Raw genomic sequence first — 22,238 nt, forward strand, 5'->3', positions numbered from 1 at the left:
TGCCACCACTTCAAATATTGATGGATTAAAGGAGGCACTCTCAGACTCATAAGAACCTTCCTTTACAAAGGGTTTTTTTAATCTATTATTCTAGTAGGCTGGTTCTCAAACTGAAAAGCACTGTCAAACCCAATTGGGCAACACAGTGAACCATCCAAAGCTTCTGATCAACACTTATGTTCTCCACTCCCTCTTGCTGCTCTTACACATGTAAGGCGTCCCTCAGGAGACTGCCTCCGCTGCTGTAGGGATGGATTTCCCAATAGCATCTTTTCGCTCAAACAAGCTTTAAAAACCACTGGAGCAAACACGACCACAGCGTTGCAAATCTTCCGAGCGACCCAGGCCAACTGTGTGGCCACCAGACTGCAGCACAGTCACCCTGATCATGGCATGACAGATGAGGACCCCCTTAATAAACACATCATGCACACGGCCGCACGGCGTTGATGTGGCACAGCTGGCCGTCGCTGCAGGACGTTTCTCCCTCTGCCCTTCCCAGTTCCTGGAGAAAGTCTGCATCTGCCACATCGACTGTTTCTGAGGCCGGTGTCAAGAGTTAGTTTGGCCAGCTAAGCAGCATCACAGGAACGTGATCCTACCCCCTGGCTCCTCAGCCCTGGCCAATATTGGTAACCTTAAACCAAATTGAATCTGAGCAGAGTGCTGGATTATGTTTATCTCCATGAGGGTGAAATAGAGAGGAGAGGCAGCAGGAGAGGGAGGAAGCAGAGTTTCGAGAGCAGCAGCAGTAGGGTGGCTAAAATTATAAGGAAAAGTGGATATAGCAAACGTCTGTAGGTCACGGCTTCTTTAATGAAAAATAGCATCAGAGCAGCAGCTATTAAATGTCACCTATTTTAATGCCTGTTATGCATAAGCTCTATAAAGTGAGAGTTATTGGCAAGGGCGCCCAGTGAGCCCCACATAGGTGCAGCTGAGACTACGACGCATAATAAAGGTCTGTCTCTACTCAAGGAGAGGAGGCGACAGAAACCTCTGAGCAGAATCGCCACTCTTCTACATTCCCGCCCAACGCAGAACTCCGATGAATTATTTATCAGTGAAATTCAACTAATTTGAGCTAGAGTGAGCCTAATTTGCCCATGTAGCCTCTGGGACCTCTTCAGTGACCTCTGGTAGCCCGTGGAGCCCAGTTTGGCAACCACTTGGTTACAGCATGGAGTCATTTTCCTCCCATCTCTGCTGTCTTTATTAAGGGTCGCACAATGCCTTTCTCACTCCCACTCTCTCCCTCCATTCAAGTCACTGTGCCTTATTGGCATTAATATTAGATGAACAGTATTGCCAAATACAATTGAATGAAGGCTCGATCATTAGCACATAACAATAAACATCTGTTCCACTATGACTGAGTGTGTTGCATCTCGTTAATCTGCGGATCTGTGGTTGCACTGTGCTCAGTCAGGATTCCTGTGTGTTTGTTCACAAATAGGGAGAGAAAAAGCGAGGCAAAAACACTGAAATAATGAATCCAAGCAGGCAAAAATAAATGATTAGTGCAGGCTGCAATCTCTTTAAACTCTCTCTCTCTCTCTCACTCTCCCTCTCTCACCACCCCTCCTCCTCCTCCTCCTCCTCCTCTACTCCTCCTCCTCTCTCCTCTCTCTCATTCCCATTCAGTGTGTTGTGGCAGCGGCAGCAGCAGCCTTGGATCTGGACCTAGAGGACAGCAGGATACAGCCAGTGACCGACTGAACAACATGGTCGTTGTGAGAAACCTCGCCTGCCTCTTCCTGCTGCTCGGCTTCTCGCTGCAGGCAGATGTGAAAAGTGGCAAAGAAGGAGAAAAATCAGGAAATTTTATGGAAGATGAGCAATGGCTGTCAACCATCTCTCAGTACAGCCGTAAGATCAAACACTGGAATCGCTTCAGAGACGTGAGTGATTTATTTGGTTATCTTTTTTTTTTCTTTTTTCTTTTTTTTCAGCATCACATATTTATCTTGCCGTTACTTTCATAAGGCGCTGCTGGGGCTTCGCTGTTGAAATGCTGCCTGCAAAGGTAGCGCGGCTTGTTTTCTCAGGTAATTTTGCGCACAGTTAACTGACGCTCTGAAGTGCACACACACATGCAGGAGAAATCATCTGTGCCAAGGAAACATTTCAAAAAGAAGGAAATAACACAGTAGAATCGTTTTTTTTTTTTTTTTTTTTTTTTTTTTTTTTTGATAGTATGCGAGTGGGAATAAATTGGTGCTGGTCCGCGTGCGCGTTTTGATAACAGTAAGATGATTGATAATAGTAAGAAAAACAGCTTACAATATTTTCTTTCTTTCTTTCATTTTTGCAGGATGCCTTTATCCTTATTCTGTTCTACTCTGTGTTCACGCCTTCCACACATTAATTGCCTCATGTTTACCAGTTTTACTACCTAAAGTCTGAATTTTAAGCCAGTTTTTATGATTAAGTTGCCACTTAATTTATGAAATGGGAACTGAGCCTACCAACAAAAATCTATGACATTAGTAAGGATTAGTTCAAGTCTCAAAAGCACCTTGTGGGTAAGTTTGATATTCTGAGCTGTGTTCATATTCACTGATCAATCCTAATTGATCTCTTGCTTTGCCATCGCATATAAAATGTAAGATCACAGTGGTGGATCGGTCAGGAGGCTCAAGGTTTTTGGAATGAAAAACCGCATAACCGAGCAAGGCATCAGCTCTCACTTCTCTAAATCCGTAATATTAAGTAGGCTATGGGAACAAACTCCTCTCACTCCCGTGTGGATTTGCTATCCAGGCAGGCCTCTGGGCTGTAAAAGAACAGCTTTGTTTATTCTTTTCTGCCATGCGAGCAGCTCCATTCACTCTCTGCTGGCATGGTCCAAAACACAAACAAGCAGAGGACAGGTGGAGGGAGGACAGTGAGCGTGGTTATGGTGATGAGGAGTTTGGGACGCTGGGTGTGGCTCTGTTACAGTTTTAGTGATGGCTCCCCTGTACCCAAGGACGGAACGCATGGCATCAAACACGACGGTACAGATCTCAGAGGGGGAGTTGGTTAGCAACGGCACTAATCCCAGCCTCCACCTTGACAACCGGACAGTCATTTGATCCCCTTGCCAAGAAATGCCACCTCAGACAGTCTTTTCAGCATTGTCTGGTGAGCAACAGTATTGGAGCTTGCCATACTTGGATTACGAGGGCATGCAGGGACGTGCCCTAAGCCTCAGGCCACCAATGGCCCCAAAAGCCTCATGATTAAACTGTAAATTTACACGCTTATACAAATTTGAGCTCCATCCTGCTATGTGTACTCCTCATCGCATCCTTGTACCCTGTTTTTGGTGCAGTTTGCCTGGCAGATCTGATTGGATAGGTGCTAAGTTGACAGGGCAGATGCACAGCGCACAGGGTGGAACGGTGATCGCTGGCGGTGCAGATGGGCCCTTACACGCTTTGCCCCGGGGCCTGTAGCAGGATAATCAGGGCATGGAGATGACACATTGAGCATGACCACTACACACCCACACCGCTCACCAGAAAGCTCTGTTTTGAGAAGAACTGCATGACATTCCTAAAGGCGGGCACACATTAGATGTCGCTGCAGTCTGTTTATATTTACTTGTATCCGGAGTTTGAGCGCCACCGAGGTACAATCTCGGAGGGAATTTTGAGTTCTTGAGTCAAACAAACCTCTCCAAACTAAATGAATACGTGACACAATGCACAGTACAGCAATCTGACCTTGTGGATGAGGATTTGCATGCTTGGTCTGTGTGTGACCTTTACTTTGGAATTTGGCTTTGATGGGCTAGGCTACAGCTCTGATATGTTAAAAATCAGTTTTTATAGTAAAGTCAAACATTTGGATGTCTATTTTTAACATATATCTTTCGCGTATGTTAGTTAGTCTCTAAGGTTTTGCATTGGTGGCTTTGAGACATCAGATGCATCTAAATGCAAATGAATTGATGCAACATTTTGAGGCCAGGTACACATGGACCAGGGGGTGTGGTACTCCACAAAGCAGCAGTGGCCAGAATTGAGAAGGAATGAAGAAATCACAGAGCAAGTGGAGTTTTTCAGCCACTAGTAGTGCTCCTGAGCAATGTGGGCTCCTGTAAAACAACAAAAACACACTTGCAAGGACATCCTAAAAGCACAGAAGGGAAGCCACACACAGTATTATGTGCAAAAGGAGAGACTTTCATTTCATTTTTTTCCCCCTCTCTGCTCACTCGACAACCATGTCAGCAGAAGAAAGAACCACAGCTGACTTTGAGAGAGCCAAGCAAAGAAATCCTGATTGAAATGTTGAGTGGAGAACTCAAGGGTAAAATGACACTTTTGATTGGTCGAGAAAAGTGAAGTTTCAGGATTGAAGCAGATGTGGTAATATTCTTATTGGGATACTATGTCAGGGTGCTTGCTCTAGCTCTATTCTACTTATGTTACAATTCAGTATTGAGCTGGAAATGCTCAAATAACGTGCTGATGGGTGAAGCAGCAGGTATGGTTATCTGAAACACTCGCAAATGAGGTTGTCAATCAAATGAAGGGGCGGGGCTCCCTGTTCAAGCCACTGCTCTGAGATCCAAATGTAATCATTAAAAATGAAGACTATTCACACATCTTTGAAGGTCATGAATAGTCACTGGATCACACAACATATTCCATTAAATTATGAATGTAAAAAAAACAAACAAGCATCCATATTATGTACATGAAAAAAGCTCATGAAACACAGGCTTCCTGTCTGCTGATTGGCCAGGAAATTGGTGTTAGGCAGCCATGTTGTCCCGTCCTGACCCATGCTGGTTTGTTTACAATTTTTGGTCCATTGCTCCTAGAGCCAATATTTGGCTCGGGACTAGACTGAGCAATACGAGATGGCAATAATTCCATCATATTTTGTGGAAGACATTCATAAAAAGTCACCCACGATATGCTTTTGACTTTGCCGAGACCACATGATGTCCTAACACCTCCTTCTCTCCAGTCGGCAGCGAGAGTGCCTCTACCTGTCCTTCCCACTTCTCGAAAGGTTAAAGTGTTTTGTGACTGCAGTCAGGCTGCGTGATTTATTGATTCATTTTGGGAAATGTGGTTGTGTTCTGTGTTTTGGTTTTTATTGTGTTAAGTTCTTTTTTTTTTTTCCTAGGTATTTGCAGAGTGTAGGCCTAGCTATAGCTGGTGATAATTGCTGTTACTCTTGATGTTTATACCATCTGTATATTTCACATCTCACATCTCTTTTCCATAGGTTAGCCCTTATTGTATATTTTAGTTTTTAGTCTTTATTGTATATATTTAGCCTTTATTTTTTTTTTATTTAACTTTATTGTATGTTTCTACTGTTGCTGCTGGAACACCAGAATTTCCCTGGTTGGGATCAATAAAGTAGATCTATCTATCTATCTATCTATCTATCTATGTATAACCATTTTACAATCCTCTGACCAAAGAAACATTGCTGCTACTGGTTAATAAATAGATACAGTAGATATTACAATTTGCTGTACCATCAGACTAAAATAATATGATTTTTTATGGGAATTTACACACACACACACACACACACACACACACACACACACACACCACACTCACACACATTTGCCCTCCACCAGCTCAGTGGGCAGCATCAGCTTTTGTTTGGTACTGTAGGCATATCTTGCTTTCGCTCGCTTGCATGTGCCATGTTTTCATGTTGATTCTGGGCAGAGTGGCTTCAGAAACGTCCTCAGTAATTCTCCACTTAAATAATCTAATTAATAACGCAACTGCCAGTTCTAAAAGGATTTAAAACTGTATTATTTTATATTTTCCATTCCATATTCCTATATATTCCTAGTGCATCGTTTTTAGGAGACTGTGCTTTGTTTTATTGTCACATTGCAATGCCCAGTAACTAACGTTATAAAGAAGAAATTACTCTTCGACTCCAGGTCTACGGTTGATGATTTGACTCCTCGACTTCATGTGTTTTTTCTGCTCAGCCCTGTCTCTCCATGCTCACCTACCCACATCTGATCAAAACATCCAGAGGATTGTGAGTCAAATGCATAATGCGATGTGATAGCTTAGCAGAGAGTCAGCAGCTACCTTTAATCAGCTAGCTCGATGCACCTCAGATGAGTCTATTCTCAGAAGCATAGGGCAGTGAGATCCAGCATCTGAAATGTGAAGGGGTCATATTTGTTTACTAGCTGTCTTGGCAAACAGGTGGTGTGAGACTGAAAGCAAGAGAATTCAAAGCGTACTGCATCTAGGAGAAAAAAAAGCAGTACGTGGGCTTCACAAACACAGAGACGCCGGTGTGACTGATCTGAGTGGTAGTTAAATTGGACTTGAGTACGTGTGATTATCCAACATGGAGACATAATGAGGAAATGTTGAAGGGAAGAACAGTAAGACCAACAGCTGCTGAGGCAGGAGGTGTCAGTATAATCCACAGCAGGTTACAGGGTGTTATACAAGCCCCATTACGACTGGCATTACTGTTGAAGCTGTCATCAGAGCACATTGCAAATGTCAAGACATCAAATCTCACATTGAAGAATCCCCCGCATTTGCACTGACACAAAGCGGTGATAAGAATGCACTCCTGTTTCCCTCTGCTACCAAAGACAAAGCTGTGAACAGGTTACAAATGCGCAGTCCGCCAATTAAGCTCGCTTCCCTTGCCAGTAATTAGTTGATTGCATCCTCCTGAATGATAATACACTCATTAGTTAAGAACTCAGCATGCATCCTGCTTGAAGGTGTGCCTCTGTTTTGGGCCCAAGATCCCCTCTTTATTCTGGTGTGCTTGGACGGATGCAGTGGTCTGCGCAGTGAGGGCTCGGGCCGGCGCTGAGATCAACAATACTGCGCTGTTCATTCATGGCCAGATTTTGTCATCTCTCTTAGCCGTGCAAAGAAGGAGCTCATTAAAGAGCAGTGCAGCCTTTCAACCAACCACAGAGGGCTGCTAAGGTTTGCACCTGCTATACCGCCAGCTACATTTTTAATGAGGGAAAATTGCTACATCCTTTTCAGGCAAATGGCAGCTCGGTTTCTTTGGCTGTTCGGATTAGTGCAGAGTGAGGCAAAAATGGGAGTGATGATCAGCATCAGTGGCTGGGAATTAATTTGATTTAGTACAGTGATAAATAGAGGAATGAGATAAAAAACGAGTGGCTCGTTAAATTTTGTTCAAGTGTTTCCTTGTGGGTACTCAGTTGCTAAAATCCACATCTTAAATATCTAAGAAAGAATATTTGAGCAAAGAAAGCAAGAGAGGACAAAGAGAAGCCTTAAACATATTACAGAGTATGCAAATATATGCATGTATTAGTTGCCATTAAGCAACCTAATGCATCATCCAAATATGCGTCAGAGTCAGTATTTATCTGCCCTGTTGTGAATGAGATGGAAAAAAATGGCCCCGTCACTGATTCCAGGTCAGTGTTACTACTCAGTGAGAAGTAAATTTGATAAATTTCAAGTTAGGGTTCATTCTTTTTCTCTGTAGTTGAACGATGAACAGGATGCAGGAGCAAAGTAAGTGACACTGAGCTCCCTTACTTAGCTCAAAGCCAAACTGCCTGCTGTGGGTTTTTTTGCTCCTGTCATTGGGCTCAGCCATTTATTAGCCTCCCACGGGATTTATGCTTCATTGCTAACAGCCAGAGTAATTAGGGATGTGAAAAATTAGCAAAATTAGAGGAAGAGGACAGTTCGCAATTGTAGAAAATATGATAATAAAGCCCTTTTCCAATTAAATGCAAACGTCTGCGTGGTGGAGGTTGAAAATACAGTTTGGAGAAACCATAAGAATTAAATGAGCTGATAGTTATCTATTTCCTCGACTTTTTAATCTGAAGATCAGCCTATCAAATCAGCCATCTGTGGATTTCTGTACATTGCACACTAATGAGATCAAAACGGCAAAGCTGGTGGGAAGTAGTATTTTCTTGCTTTCTTGTCATTACGTGGACTTTTTTTTTTTTTTTTTTTAAGACAGAATACCTTCTCTGGAGGTGAATGTCAGGGGGATTTACTGTGAGTGTTTGGACTCTTCAGATACGATTCACAGAGGAAACAGAGAAGAAAGGGGATCCTGCCGGCTTCCCTGGCTTCCCAACACAAGCGTGGGTGACTCTTAATTGACTGGAGAGGTTGTTTTATGCTGCTGTTCCCGTGGAATCGCTTTGCTTGCTGGATAGCAATTTATGCTTTGCAGAAAGCAAAGGAACTCATCATGAACAGCTCAAAGCCTTCCTTGAACAGCCTGTGAACACTGGGAAAGCTTATTATAACCAGAGCCATGTTTCACAGCCCATAAATTTATTATTTTCCAAATACTCAAAAGCTCATTCCTTTTTTTGACCATGGCTGAGATAGACGTGGCTAATTGTTGTGATTGGACAGTACACACAGAGCCATTTATTTAGAAACAGAGGTTGTCTACACCTGCTACATCACAACAAGTGTATTACAGCGCGGACGGGCGACAATGATAGCTTGAATTCCATCTTTTTTCAGCCCTGAACTTCTCTGTGAGTAGCTGAAATGTCGGGCTGAATAATTAGCTGTTCCAAGGTTCTTCTGGCTCCATTGTTCATGCATTATTTATAGTGACATCTGCCTGAAAGTTGTCTCTGTACTGTTGAAGCTGCTCCATGCCTTCCTGCAGGCAGCGTGATAAATGCTGCCACTCTGTGTGCTTGTTTCTCTGTCTTCATTCCATCTCTGGCATGGCGGCACACCCAAGACTCAATCGATAATCCACCTCTCTAATGAACAAACTGACCTAGATCAGCACTCATTATGACTTTATGATGTAAATTGATTGAACTTGGGGTGTAGATTTGTGAAAACCGGTTGAGGCCAAAGGATCGGCCACAGATATAAGGGACAGAGAAAGACATGCATTGTTTAATTTTGTAAAAAGACTGCAATGGGACTCTATCAGAAATCCAGCGTTGCCTATTGACACCTGGCAGTTCATACGCCACTACACTGCAATCCCTGTTTATCTGCAGTGACCTTTGCTGTTATCACTGAGAGACACAAGGCTAAAATCTCATTTTCCCCATCCCTGGGTAAACACTTTAGAATAGGCTTCACCTGGCGAAATCATTGTCCAGCATCTCTGCAAACCGTATAGTCATGAGACCTGTTATTTCAGCAGAAATCATCACACCTGCCAAAACATCTTTGTAAACATTGCTATGTCCACATTTGCCATTTTTCAGTCCATCCAGGCTGCAGAAAGGGCTGTTCCTACCCTCGATCACCGGTCTATTCAGGCATCGCCTCTGGTGTCTTTATACGTTTGATAGATGTGTGTTTTGAGGCCACCATTATTGTTATGAATTCTCTCTGACCCAGCTGCACTAAGCACATGGTCTGGGCAAATACAGGCACTTACGCCCTCCCTTATATATCTCCTATGTTCAGCAATAACAGGTATAATAAAGCAAGGTGCTCAGGTTCAAATTGGCATTGATAAATTCTTCGCTGTAGGCCATAAACCATTCATTCTTGAAACAGCAGGTCAAGTCCTGTACAATTAGGCCAGGGACCAACAAAAAACTTTTAGGACATGCTCTTGCCTGGGGGAAACTGGCCTTTTTCACCATCTCGTGTAAGTTTGATTCTCATTTTTGGATGTGGTGGGCGCCTGTTCCTCTTTAACCCTGCGGTCCCAGAGCGCGGCGCGAGAACCGCTGTGCTTTCACGCCTCCTTTCAATATTAACCGTCAGAGTAAGCGGAAGCGCCAAGGACACGCATGGAAGGGACCATGACCCTGTCTGTATTGAAGCCGTATTTAGTATGTGTGGCATGTGGCAGATATTCTTGTTGGTTTGTGCACTGAGTGTGTGTGTGTGTGTGCAAGAGAGGAAGAGAGAGAAAGCCAGAGAGAGACTGTTAATTTGTCGACTTGGCAGAGTAATGGATACACACTACAAAGTCATATTGAAATGACCTTAATCAAGCAAATCGTACAGCAGGAATAGAGCAGACAGCTAAAGCGCTAATAGCTCTTTTCTCAGTTGAAAGAACCCAGCAGAATCTCATTTATGTCTGATATAGTCCTTCCTAAAGCCATAACATGACATCCCAATGTGGCTCCCTGTTTTACTATAATATCCCAGTGCCACTGCGGGAGATTAGCATTATCAGGAGCCACAGCGATGCAATTTGTTCTCATTGCCATGGCAGACAGGGGGAATTAAATGTAATCAGCCAGCTAGCATATTTAACTTAGCTATCCCTGCGAGCTTTCTCATGGAGATCCCTGCAGCATTCAGCTTGGATGGTTATCATCATTATCTTCTCTTAACCATCCCACTAGTTTCTAAACTCACATGTTTTGAAAGGACGCCGTGGCTTCAAGTAGACTTGTCAGTTGAGGCGAATTAATTTAGACAGCAGGCAGAGCTTTCAAAAACTGGGAAAATGGCAGAAAATTAATCAAATGCGCTGATTCGCGGTGCAAAAATGATATTATAATTGTGGTTTTTGACCTTTATTTGGGCATGACAGGCTTGCAGAGTAGCTATAGACTATTTGCTGTTTTTCAGCAGTGCACTGCGAAACAGGTGATATAATGAAAATCAAACCTTTGATTAAAATAAGCCTTTTTTTCTGGGAAAGCACCACATCAAGTGTACATTTTTGTAATGTGGCTGCTGCTACAGCTAGTATTATTGCTACTATTACTATTACTATTATTACAATTACCACTATTATTATGAATACTACCCATATTAATACAAATACTAATGTTCATATTAAGAATAGCATTCCACAAAACTATGTACTTTGCAAACACATCTAAAAAGTCAGTAAGATGATTTGAAAAAACTTTGACATTAACAGCTGAGTTACGTAGGAATAAAACAGGAAATGCAAAGAGAGTAAAAGAGGTAAAGCAAATGCTGTTTGTAGAAAGCACTGTCAAGCTGGTGTGGCAATTATTTGAATTCTGTTTTGCTTGTTTTCCACAGATTAAATTAGGATTTCTGCGAGGAGTGGAGCCTCGGCCAAAAATGTTGAATCGCTGCATATTTCACAATCAATCACACCTATGTAATAACAAATTGAAGAGGATGCCCCCAGATAGCTTGCATTTCTTTGTGGGAAAACCTGCAAAACAGGTGAAACAGGGGAAACAAAGTCAATTTGTTAGAGCGCATTGGATTGGAATTTATTTTCCTAGCCTCAGCCGTATTCAATATTGATTGAAGTTTCTCAGGTTAGATATAATGTATGCAAACACTTCACAACCACATAGTCTAAGATTTATGCTCATTCATTTATTTATGAATTTTGATAACTTTTTGTGTTTGCAGATCAATACTAATGTATCTAGCCATCCTCACTATGAAGTAAAAATATCATATTGGCACCAAGTATCTTTGTGTCTGCACAGCCACTGCTCCAGTTGGTCTGATTATGCTTTGTTTCTGCTAATATTGTATGCAGAGGCAGCGTGGCTCAGCACAGTAAAGATGGTCCTGCATAAGCTCTGAGCTCCCTGGGGCATCTGTGTGGAGCTCAACCTGAAGGCTCCCCTCTTCTCTCTCTCCTTCCACATCTTTGTTTTGCAAATGGAGGAGGGAGAGATAAGATGCTGCAGAGACTCTGCCGCTCTGGGGTTCTGCTTGGCTCAGCAGCGAGGTCCAACCGAATCCATTTTTCTGCATCCGTGCCATCGTCCTCTCCAATTACTGCATCTCTCAGAGCATGCGATGCCTTGATTCCACAACTATGGAGTCTCCTCACACACAGTGACGTGGGCCCCGGCCGCTGTTTGATGTGTCACTTCAGCAGTGATCGAGAATGGAGGAGGTTCATTTCCGTGATGTAACTTCCTGAAATGTGGTCTTATTAACCGATGGCAACAACTGCAAAGAATTGCTTCTTGCCAGATGGTTGTGATGTTTTCTGACTTGCTTTTGAGGTTGAAAAGAGTCTCCCGTAGTGGAAGAAGCCTTTCATGTGTGTCGCCTGCAGCTTTGTGTTCATAATGATCATGAGCCGGGCTTCAAAAGTGTATTTTATCTCACTACCTAAAAAACAGCCAGTGACTTTTTAGAAAGCATCATACCCAGTTAGTTAAATCATCTGCATTTTTAGGCAAGAGCAAAACCAAATTATTTCAACATTATGAACACTGTGCAAATGTCTCAGATGCATGTCTGCTTGACAACTGGCTGGTTTGCGGTTCAGGAGAGGAGATGTGCTCTTCACTGAGCAGAGACGGCTGCAGATTGTGCTTGGTACTGTACTGCAGTGCAGGCAGGCGTCTTACCTTGTGAAACAACATGCGTCCTCACCCTGCAGGCCCCAGCGCACTCCAGCTCAGATGATCAATTTGATCCAGCTCCGTGTTGCTTGGCTGCGTCTTAATCCCATAATGCTCTGGTGTACTCTTTCAATTGAGATGCTTCAATATTTTTTCTGCGGAGTCTTTTTTTTTCTCCTTGCTATTTGGAACATAATCAAAAATCTCATCCTTTTCATGCCTGTTTCATATATGTGGTATGCAATAACATTGAACAATCTTGCTATACAATCTAAATGTGCTTTTTATTAAATATGGTGCATAAATGCTAGACCTGTCTCGGTTCAGTAAAAGAAATACAGGGAGCTGTTTCTCTGTCCGGGTGCAGTGACCCTATGACTTGGATGGGAAAATAAGTCCTTAGTTGTTACTCTGTGATTTCATGTTCAAGTGAAAATGCAATGCTTTACTATCCTAAAGTCAATGGGTTTGGGCCCAACAGATACAGAGCACCGCTTCGAAACCCTCTAATGCATTTCTGAGTGGTTCAAACTGTGGTAGGTCTGCGCCATTAGTGCCTCTCCCCTTTTCTCTCCCCCTCTCCCTCATTTCAAAAACGGCGGGATATAAACACAGGGAAACAGAGCAAGACATTACCTCCACTATTCAGGCCCCAGCATGGTGAACTGGGGCGCCATAATGACACAGCAAAGACAAGATGCACCCCTGCTGCTCCTTGGTAACTACAGAGAGATAGAGGGTGGAACGGGCTGCTGTGTGGATTCCCGGCAGCCTCTCGGTCCGTGCGCCCTTCACCAGCTGCAGCGGTTGCAAGTAGGCAGGGAGAGGTTTCTAATTTACCTACGTTAATCAGGGACTCCGAAAGCAAAGCCCATTACTGTGCAAATGACTGCCGTGGGATGATGTGCTGACAATGCCCTGCCAGTCAGAGGGGGAGACACACCTCAGTGATCTGATGGGATGACATGGCTTCTGCCCAGAGCTAAGCAATCTGCTGAGGAGTGCCTCTCGCAGGTTTCCTTTCATTACAGACATGACCTGGATCACCAGTCCATCCATCAGCCGGTGTTTATCCAATCACTGCCAGAGTAAATGACTTCATGAAGCTGGATAAATGACAAATAGAGGAAATGTAAGACGTCTGGATCATTATTTAAACTCTAACTCATACCCCGCTGCTTAAGTGATATCTTCACTGTAAATATTGCCTACAGAATATCAAGAAGGGATGCTGCTGAGAATGAAGCAGAAGTAATTATTGTCCTGAGAGAGGGAGATGTTTTCGAAAAGGCACAGCCCTCAGATTGTGTTTTCAGAGACACAGAATGTGCGTATGCATTCGAGGGTACAGTCGATACAGGTGCTTGGGTGCTTGGACACTTTTGTTTTGAAGCTTCCCCTTATCGAATATTTTTGCTGATTTGAAATGATCTCTTTTTTTCCATTTGCATGCCAAAACAAACAAAAAAAATGTGTTAAAGGTTTCACACATTTTTTTTTTTCTCGTCAGGTTGGGAAAGTCTCTGAAAGAGCATGTAGACCATGGTGGGCCACTTAAACTCAGGCTAATGGAATTTTATTTAGGTCAGCAGCTCTAAATATCAAGGGAAATCTTTAACTTTAAAGACATGAATTTCCAGAGAAATATTATTGAACAGTTAAATGAGGAAATAATGAAAATGCAGGTTTTTCTGGCTATTTTTATGTCACTGTGTCAGAGAGGAAGCTGCATTGTTTTGTCAGTGGATGAGCCAATATCGGCCTGATATATTGGTCCATCCCTCACATGTGTGTATGTACAGTATGCGTGACTGTGTGTGCATATGGGTGTGTGTGGACTGTAAAATATTGCCAGTCGTTCTTAGAATCTCTTGATGTACACCTTGGTTTGATTTCAAATGATGTTTCCACCATTTCCAGCGCATTTGTCAAGATGCAGCAGACAAATGTTGAATGTTTGAGCGTGTGCGTGCGTGCGTGTGTGTGTGTGTGTGTGTGTGTGTGTGTGTGTGTGTCCTTTAGAACCCAGACTGTACCGACCCTGTCACATTACAGGAATAGATGAGCCTCAGTGACAGAGCGACCAGGCTATATATGCACTTGATGGATCATTGCAGCAAGGCAAGGAGATGCAGATTTTCGCTGTGACATTTCTTTTACTCTGTGTGGATTTCTCTGGCAAGCTGAAGAGGGGTCATGCTCCGGCAGCTCTCAGCACAAACACCCCGAGCCCGAAAAGCCTCTTTTCCATATTTCTGCTGGGTAGTTTTTGACTCATCTTTTTTTGGAGAGGAAACCATAAAGGGAAAAAAACATGGGTATTCAGTTTATTTCACAAAACCCTCTGCTCCGTTTTAGAGGTGTCAAGGGTGCAGAGTGTTGCCTGCAAAAAGTGCATGACCTCGCAAACACACACACACGCACACACACACGCACACATGCACAGTCTCCTTGCTCATAAATGGACAGCCAAAAACCCCTCTGCCCCCTACCATAGACAGGACAGTGTCGTAGACCTGCTGTGACAGAGGTGTGTGTGAATATTTTGTGCTTGGGATGGGTATGTGTGTGCTGTGAGGGGGTGGTGAAGAGGGTCAGGTTGGGGGAGGGGGCATGGGGGGGGATCAGCGGTATATATGTCACCAGCAGACTAGGGCTCAGTCGAGGTGAGATAGACGTTAACTCGGAAGAGCTCAGTCAGGCTTGCGGCCAAACGCTGTCAGCCTAATACCGGCAAGCGGTCCGGGAGGAGCAGTCGCAGCATCTGGATAGTCAAGCTCCATTAGCCTCCCAGCTCTGTTTTACACCGGCTGCATTACAGCCTTGTTGACAAATGGCAGAAGAGGTGGTGTCCGTGATATGAATCACATAACTCAGGGGACCTCCACCATGAATATCATACCCCCTTGCTCCGTGATCTCTCTCTCCCTCTCACATCCTCTCTCTCTCGCCCCGTGGCTGCCCTGCCTCCTGTCTGGGCTTGCTGTGAACTGTGGCAAGGGGGCTGGATGGAATACAGTGGGGACAGCATTAGCTTTCAACCTTGCTGAAGGACTAAATGCAGCCTCGGCCTCGTGTCCTTGCTGTCACACTGCTGCTGGGAGGAGATAAGCACTCTGACTCCAGCCATTAGGATACTTTTTTTTTTCTTTCTTTCTTTTTTTTTTGGGAGGGGGTGGGGTTGAGGGTGGCGGTCGTTTCAACAGGGGCTGGTCAATCCCTGCAGCACTGCCAGTGAGTAATTATAGCAGCACTCTGCCAACGAGTAATCAAGCAATTGTTATTTGTGACACATGACATATTTCAGCAGTCGCATCTTTGATGAGGAGGGCGGTTGTTTTGTGGTATTTTATGACGCTTCGCATTTGTTCCAGTATTTTTGAAATTAGATTAAAGGGCTTAGTAATTATTTTTGCACGGTGCATCGCAGAGCATCACCCCGAAATGTTGAGTGTCACTGCAGAAACGTTTTAAATGTCATGTTATGATTGAGATAGCAATAAAGGTTTAATGCTATTAAGCCGTACTCTGCAGGTTTAAAGATTTCCTTTGAGGCGCTGGTAAGTTCTCTTTTCTTGTGCATTTGACAGAAATCCAGATTTGGAAGCTTTTTTGTAGGATAACAAACTGCAATATTGCCTCTCATGTGTACATCCGGGGCAGTTTCACTGCAACAGAGAAAATATTTACTTCTAAGAAATGGTCTCCAAAGTCCTGCTGCAGCTCCATGATGAATACTCGCTCCTGCCTTTATAGCCTTCTGCTGCCTTTTTGGCTGTCCTTGTGTAAGCTGTAAATTGATCATAGTGATATATTTAACACGCTGTCACAGCACTGTTAACTAGACAGGTAGGCCTGTGTGTGTATGAGAATTAGGTTTATTTACAGGTTTGAGTTACTGAAATAAACCACGGGGTGCTGTATTTCTCTCGAACAGACCAGAGCTCTGAATGATGAAACGCATAGGGAGAGTCTGCGGTGGGTATTGATGTGCTGTGCCCTTGGATTGAAGCCAAAACGGTGAAATGGAATGAAAGGAAAGCAGTCACACCCCTGTTAACTCAAGGTTGTATTTTATAGGGGCTATATCTGTCTGCTTTGTCAATGCTATGCTTAGTAAATGTGTGCTTTGTGTCTGCCGCAACTTTAAGGACGGCTAAATCACATCTGGCCGTTGACTTTGAGGATCCTCACAAGTGCGCGTGTTTCTCAAGGCCGGCGTGGTATGTCATGGCTTATCCACGACTATTTCCACGGCAGGATGATGTTGTTTGGCAGGCGCTCGTAAACACAACCAGAGAATGAGCCCCAGTGATTGGGACCCCTGCCAGCTCATAGAAGTGGCAGCCGATCATCCTCGGTTAATAGGCCTTCATAATCCTCTGTGAATGTCTTATGCTGTCCCCTGAGAGGAGCTGGAGTAAGGCCTGTGTTTGCCATCAGTGTGCATTAAGAGCTGACAGTTTAACTGCAGCTGTAAGTGTAAATAAACCAACCCGTTGTTTTGTGCTCTGAATGGAAGCAAAATGGAAACTGTATTGTTAAAGTGTTTTTGTCTCTAACAATTACTCTCTCTCTCTCTCTCTCTCTCTCTCTCTCTCTCTCTCCCTCCCTCTCTCCCACCACCGCATGCCACTGCCACAGGAAGTAGAGGTTAGTGACTGCTTTGTAGGTCTGTCCCGCATGCTTTTTTGTCTTTCCTCTGACATCTCTCTTTTCACACTATCAGAGGCCCTTTCAAGGTCTGGGAGAATGTAATTTCTTTTGGTGATGAGTTCATTTAACACATATTTGCATCCACAATTGGCCTTGAAGAAATTTGAAAATTAGTCTTACTACAAAATATAGGAAATCCTTGGAGAGACGATCTGGCTTTCCCTTCCGTCTAAAGATCAGGATTTGATTGGGCAGGCACTGATAGATATAACTTAGCCCCCAAACCTAAAATAATTTCCACCTAAATAAACTGATCACAGCCCCTCAAATGTTAAGGCTAACCCGTCCCGGCACAGCAACAAGACATTTTCTATTGGCATCATTTGACACTCGCAGGATGAACACCTAAACTGGAAATAATACAAGCTGACAGATGTAAGTGAGGCATTGACTGCACTAGTGCCACCGACGCTTTAAGGAGAAGCTTGCTGAAGTTGGTTTACAGTTCACGCTGCAGCTGATCGTGCATAAAAACTAACTTGTAACTTGCTCACCATTCAGAAACCTGTTGGCCAGAGCGTTGACTGAAATGCGGCAAGTCCTCATGTCCTGCTGTCTCAGGCTTCTGAGGCTCAAACATAAAGTCGATTTCAAATAGAAGAGGTTGTGGGGGGGGCTATGTTCTGTATGCAGGCCACATGTCGCCACCTGCCATTTTTAGCATTATCCAGCGTAGCTATAGCGACTACTGCTATGAGGAAACACTTGCGACATGTTAGGGGTAATATATGAACACTAATGAGTGCAGAGTGCATGACTAGTGAGCATTAATAGCTTACGATAATACAAACACGTTTATTTATCGCAAGTGGTGATAATTGTCTTAAAAAAAAACGGACACATTAATGATGCATTCATTTATCACATCTGAGATATCTCTATTTGTGTGAACTTTCCCAGACCTTTAGGGATAGATAAGAACGACACTCCAAATCCTGCGTGTGAACGGTTGTAAATGGAAACACAGTCTCCTTGTTAGACTCAGAGCAACTATTTCACTCCTGTAAAAACACAAATATGAATACGAGAACTACCCCTTTAATGCCTTACTCCACTTACAATATTTAAAGTGCCTTTGGCTATGGCTGTTCAGCTTGACTTGCGAACTTAGTCTTATGTATCCCCAGAGTAGAGTAAGACCAAGCTAAACTTAACAGACTTGATCCTTGGGGTCCTCACTGGGCCTCTTGCCGAGTAGTAACCGCTTTATAGTTGATCTCCTCTGTCCTGACACAGAGAGAAATGGGTCAGAATGGATACAGCCGGGGATGTTGAATTTTTATTATAATTCCAGCCAACATCACAAGGGACGCAATCTAAAAACCAGAGTTAGTTTGCAAATATTCCCTCTGCAACAGTGCGGGAGCTAAGATAGTCCAAATCTCTTTAAGAGATACATTTAAGCTCTCAGCTTCATGCCTTGGCCATTTACTTTCAGCATTAGAAATGAAAATATCTCTGTTGGATAAAAATGGAAGAACAGTATGACTGGCACTAAAATTTCATGGAGGATTTTTTGTTACAGGACTTTGCTTCTTGTGATCATTGCACGTCCCGCAACCTATGAAATGACTGTATTTGGATTGGCAAAGTCGTATTCAAATTTTAATTGTCATTCATGGGATGCAGAAAAGTTGCTCTGTAATTTTGCATTTCTGTCATCTTGCTTCATGATTTATGCTCATCTGAATTCTTATTAGGTGCACGTGCAACAGCACTCCGTTTGAAATGTGTTGTTTACAGCCTCCAGACTGTCTGTTTGTTTGCAGAATGCAGCAATGCTCTTCTTTTGTTAACAATAACCATGACTTTTCAAGGTCACTGATGCAAATGTACTTTCTCTCCAGGACGACTACATCAAAAATGTGGAGGAGAACACGGGATCTGATGAAAGTAAGTTAAAGTAATGATTCTTTCTGGTCACATTTGTCCATTTTTTTCCCCCTCCTGGAACTCAGTCCTGCACATGAAGGTCATTTAAGAAAGGACCCATTCTACATAGTTTCAGTCTTGTAATGTGTGTATTTTCTGCTCATAATCTGTGCATACAGTATTGCACTATATGCTGAGAATGAGCTCAGATGTTTGCAAAGACCTTCACAGCTCAATACTCTCAATATTTAAATGGCCTTAGTTAAGCGACCGGCTCTAACATCCCTCTGACAAAAGCCTGCCTCGGTTGAGATGCTACCAGCATAATCAATGCTAAGTGCTTTCTGTCTTTATACATCGGCTCTAGCCAATGAAATTCCCCCTGTCATAAGGACGGTGTGTGCTATTGAAGTGCTCGCTTCCTTTAATTGCAGCCGGTGGCTGAAGTCATGCAGCATCTTGTGAGCATTGGTCCAGGCTGTCAGAGCTATTTGGGAGAGGGGGCAGGCTGTTGTGATTCAGGAAGGAGAGAGTGAGCCTTCAGTCTGATCCATTAGTGGCTATCCCAGGTTGAGGAGCCGACTATAATTGCCTCTGTTGCTGAGGGCTCAGCTCAGTACTCCCACCAGGCTGCATTTACCTCCATGGGGTCTGTTCCTGAGAAAAGAGAAAACACCAGTCTTCTCACTTTTAAGAAATCAACTGTGGAGAAGGCACATAGAGTATATGAATACACTCTAGCAGTTTAGTGCTGTGTTTTTTTTTTCTGTTGTACCAAGATGAAAAGATATTATATAATGTGAAGTGTGAATCATTTACTAGGTTAGGCTATAAACTACTATTCGAACGTGTGGTAGCCAATTTACCAGGCCCTTCGGGTTACCAGTGGGTTCCTGATGAGAGGTGAGAGTGGGAGGTCTGGTGTAGCACCACACCCACACAGCCGCACTTTAAAGACATCCAAGACTTGCCTCAAAGGAGTGAGATGAGAGAGGTTCCAGCTCCCAGTATTATCCCAGTCATCTGTTCTTACAACAGGGGGAATAACTAATGTAATCTCAAGAAAACGCCTCGCTTGCTGTAGAGTGGGCGATGTTCATTTGAATACCATTGATTTCATCCCTATCCCAACTCCCAATGGGACTAATTCCGCAGACCTAATTGATCAGGGCCCTCTTCATTGCAAATTCAACACGACAGCAAAAACTCCTGCGAGGTGTACCTGCAAGCCCTGTATAGTACAAAAGACCTCACACGAGACTTTAGAGACCTCCTTTGCCTTTTTAAGTGAGCTGATTGAGATGTCAGCGCCGCCACATAGCTGGCAGTGTGTTTGAGGGTCATTACGATGTCTTGTCACAAAGGAGCAAAGAGCCCACAGCGCTAAATAGAAAGAGGAGCTGTCACTTCTGACCTTGACACCCTCACTTTGAACCGATGAATCATAGCTCTTTAGCGCCTTGAGAAAAATATTGCTAATTGGATCAAGCGAAAACGTGACTGCGCATTTGTCGATGTTTGTAGCACACCTTCAGAGGAACTACAAAGACGTCAGGTGGTGTCAAATGAATTAGATCTGATTGCATTAACTTGTTTGTTTGTTGCATCCTTCATAATTAAGGAAATGAAATCAGTTTTTAGCTTCACTGGAGTTAAACAAAGAGGTGTGGGCTGCTTTTTAACTCAGGGCCCACCAATTAAACCTAATGATATGAAACAGTCTTCTAACATGTCAGTAATTGCATATCCAGTTGAAACTAATTCACATAGAGATGTTAAATGGTCCTGTCTTTTGTTCAGCGCTTTAAACATATCTGTCAGAGTAAAGTCAAAATCTCATTTGGTGCAGTGTGTAGCCATCTCTCTGCGGTGAAATAATAGGTCTTTAGTAGACTTTTTTTTTCTCTCTTTTTTATCCAACGCAGCTGAAGTGCTTTATCTAATGCACTCTGTGGCAATTTGAATGTAAGACAGATGGTTGATAGAATACCTGGTCCAACTGTAAGGCGTCATGCTCAGTAGAGAGCTGAGAGCGCTGATGTAAACACACACACTTGGATGAGGCATCAACCCTCAAAGCAGCATTCTGATATGTTTTTGATTGCACTGTGATAATAATCTCTGAGAGATTGGGCGTAGGCTCAGTGCAGTCTCATCCCCTTTGTTGACATGATTACAAGAGGATTTAAAATCCATAATGGCTCTTACACATCCTGGTCCTGTGCTGAGTTGTCAAAACAGCAGGATGCAAACAACAACTGGGAGAGACGGCGCCGCGGTAACCACACTTGATCTTTAATACAAATTAAATCTCCTGTTTGGATTTCATTCCATATCCCTCTATGTAGGATGTAGGAGTTATATATAAATGTGAAAGACATGTTTTGGTTTTAAGCCGCTGCTTGGAGGCAGACTTGAAGCAGGCTTCTAAGTGCACCCGTAAATACATGTGAGCAATGAGAGAGCGGCAAATCACCATCCGAAACTATTATCAACATGCGGGGCTTTGTTTCTATGGGAACATAGAGCAACTTAAATTAGGTTGAAGCTGTTGGAAGCGAGCACATCCACAACCCCAGCATCTGCCTGCGGGTACGATAGCCCTGGCCACAAAAATGAATCTATGGAGAAACAATTATTTTCTGTTTCTGAAGGTGTTTGTGTCTCTCTTGTAATACAGAGATGTCACTAACTTTCATACAGACACACGAACATTTTTTTCTCCGTGTAGACAACACTGTTGGATTTATTTGATTTCCTCCTATATATATATATACATGTATATATATATACGTTCAGACTTGCATGGCTCACTGCACACACTCACATTCACAAACTGTTGTGCTTGTTGTGTGACTGGACAGCAGCTACTGCAGCTGCTCAATGGACAGAGAAAAACAAGATGGCGTGCCAAAAATAGGCATATTTTAGTTATATTGCACCAACAAGCAAAAGCTACTGAATTTACTTCCCTGTCTGCATTTTACCGTCAAGGGTTTTAATCTCTGTAAGGAAATTTTGAAACCTTATTATCATTATAGCCACTAACTAATAAAATATTCTGTGGAAGTCACTGGCCTTGAGACAAACCTGAGGAAATCCTGAACGATGATATTCACTAAGAAGAATTAATGCCCTCAGTTGAGGCATAGTGAACTTCTTTTTCTGCCTTTACTTGCTTTTATAGTGAAATATAGTCACAAGCATATTTGCAATGGCAATTCATTTAATTTGTGTGTTAACTCTTAAGATCAATATCAGACAAATGTGCTGTCATTCCTAGATCTTGGTTATTGTTCAGCCTCTGGGGTCATTATGACAGCATACATATTAAGACAGATTAAGTGAATAAAAGTCAAGTGGTCACAAAATCCGTTTTATA

The 22,238-nt window shown here is 43.2% G+C and overlaps 1 protein-coding gene across 2 annotated transcripts in view; it reads left to right on the forward strand.

Annotated features, from left to right (window-relative positions):
- The first annotated feature begins 1,655 nt into the window (after positions 1-1,655).
- Positions 1,656-22,238, forward strand: part of LOC115377512 (testican-2) — a 30,606-nt gene continuing 10,023 nt past the window's right edge. The window contains exons 1-3 of one of the 2 annotated variants that reach the window (XM_030077313.1): positions 1,656-1,901; positions 16,913-16,921; positions 18,832-18,877. In XM_030077313.1, the coding sequence (XP_029933173.1) occupies positions 1,725-1,901; positions 16,913-16,921; positions 18,832-18,877 (232 nt within the window). In that variant the 5' untranslated portion in view covers positions 1,656-1,724. The remainder of the gene's footprint in view (positions 1,902-16,912; positions 16,922-18,831; positions 18,878-22,238) is intronic. The other variant, XM_030077314.1, reaches the window with a different exon arrangement.

The sequence above is a fragment of the Myripristis murdjan genome, chromosome 19 (genome assembly GCF_902150065.1).
Source record: "Myripristis murdjan chromosome 19, fMyrMur1.1, whole genome shotgun sequence".
In the NCBI taxonomy this organism is placed as follows: domain Eukaryota; kingdom Metazoa; phylum Chordata; class Actinopteri; order Holocentriformes; family Holocentridae; genus Myripristis; species Myripristis murdjan.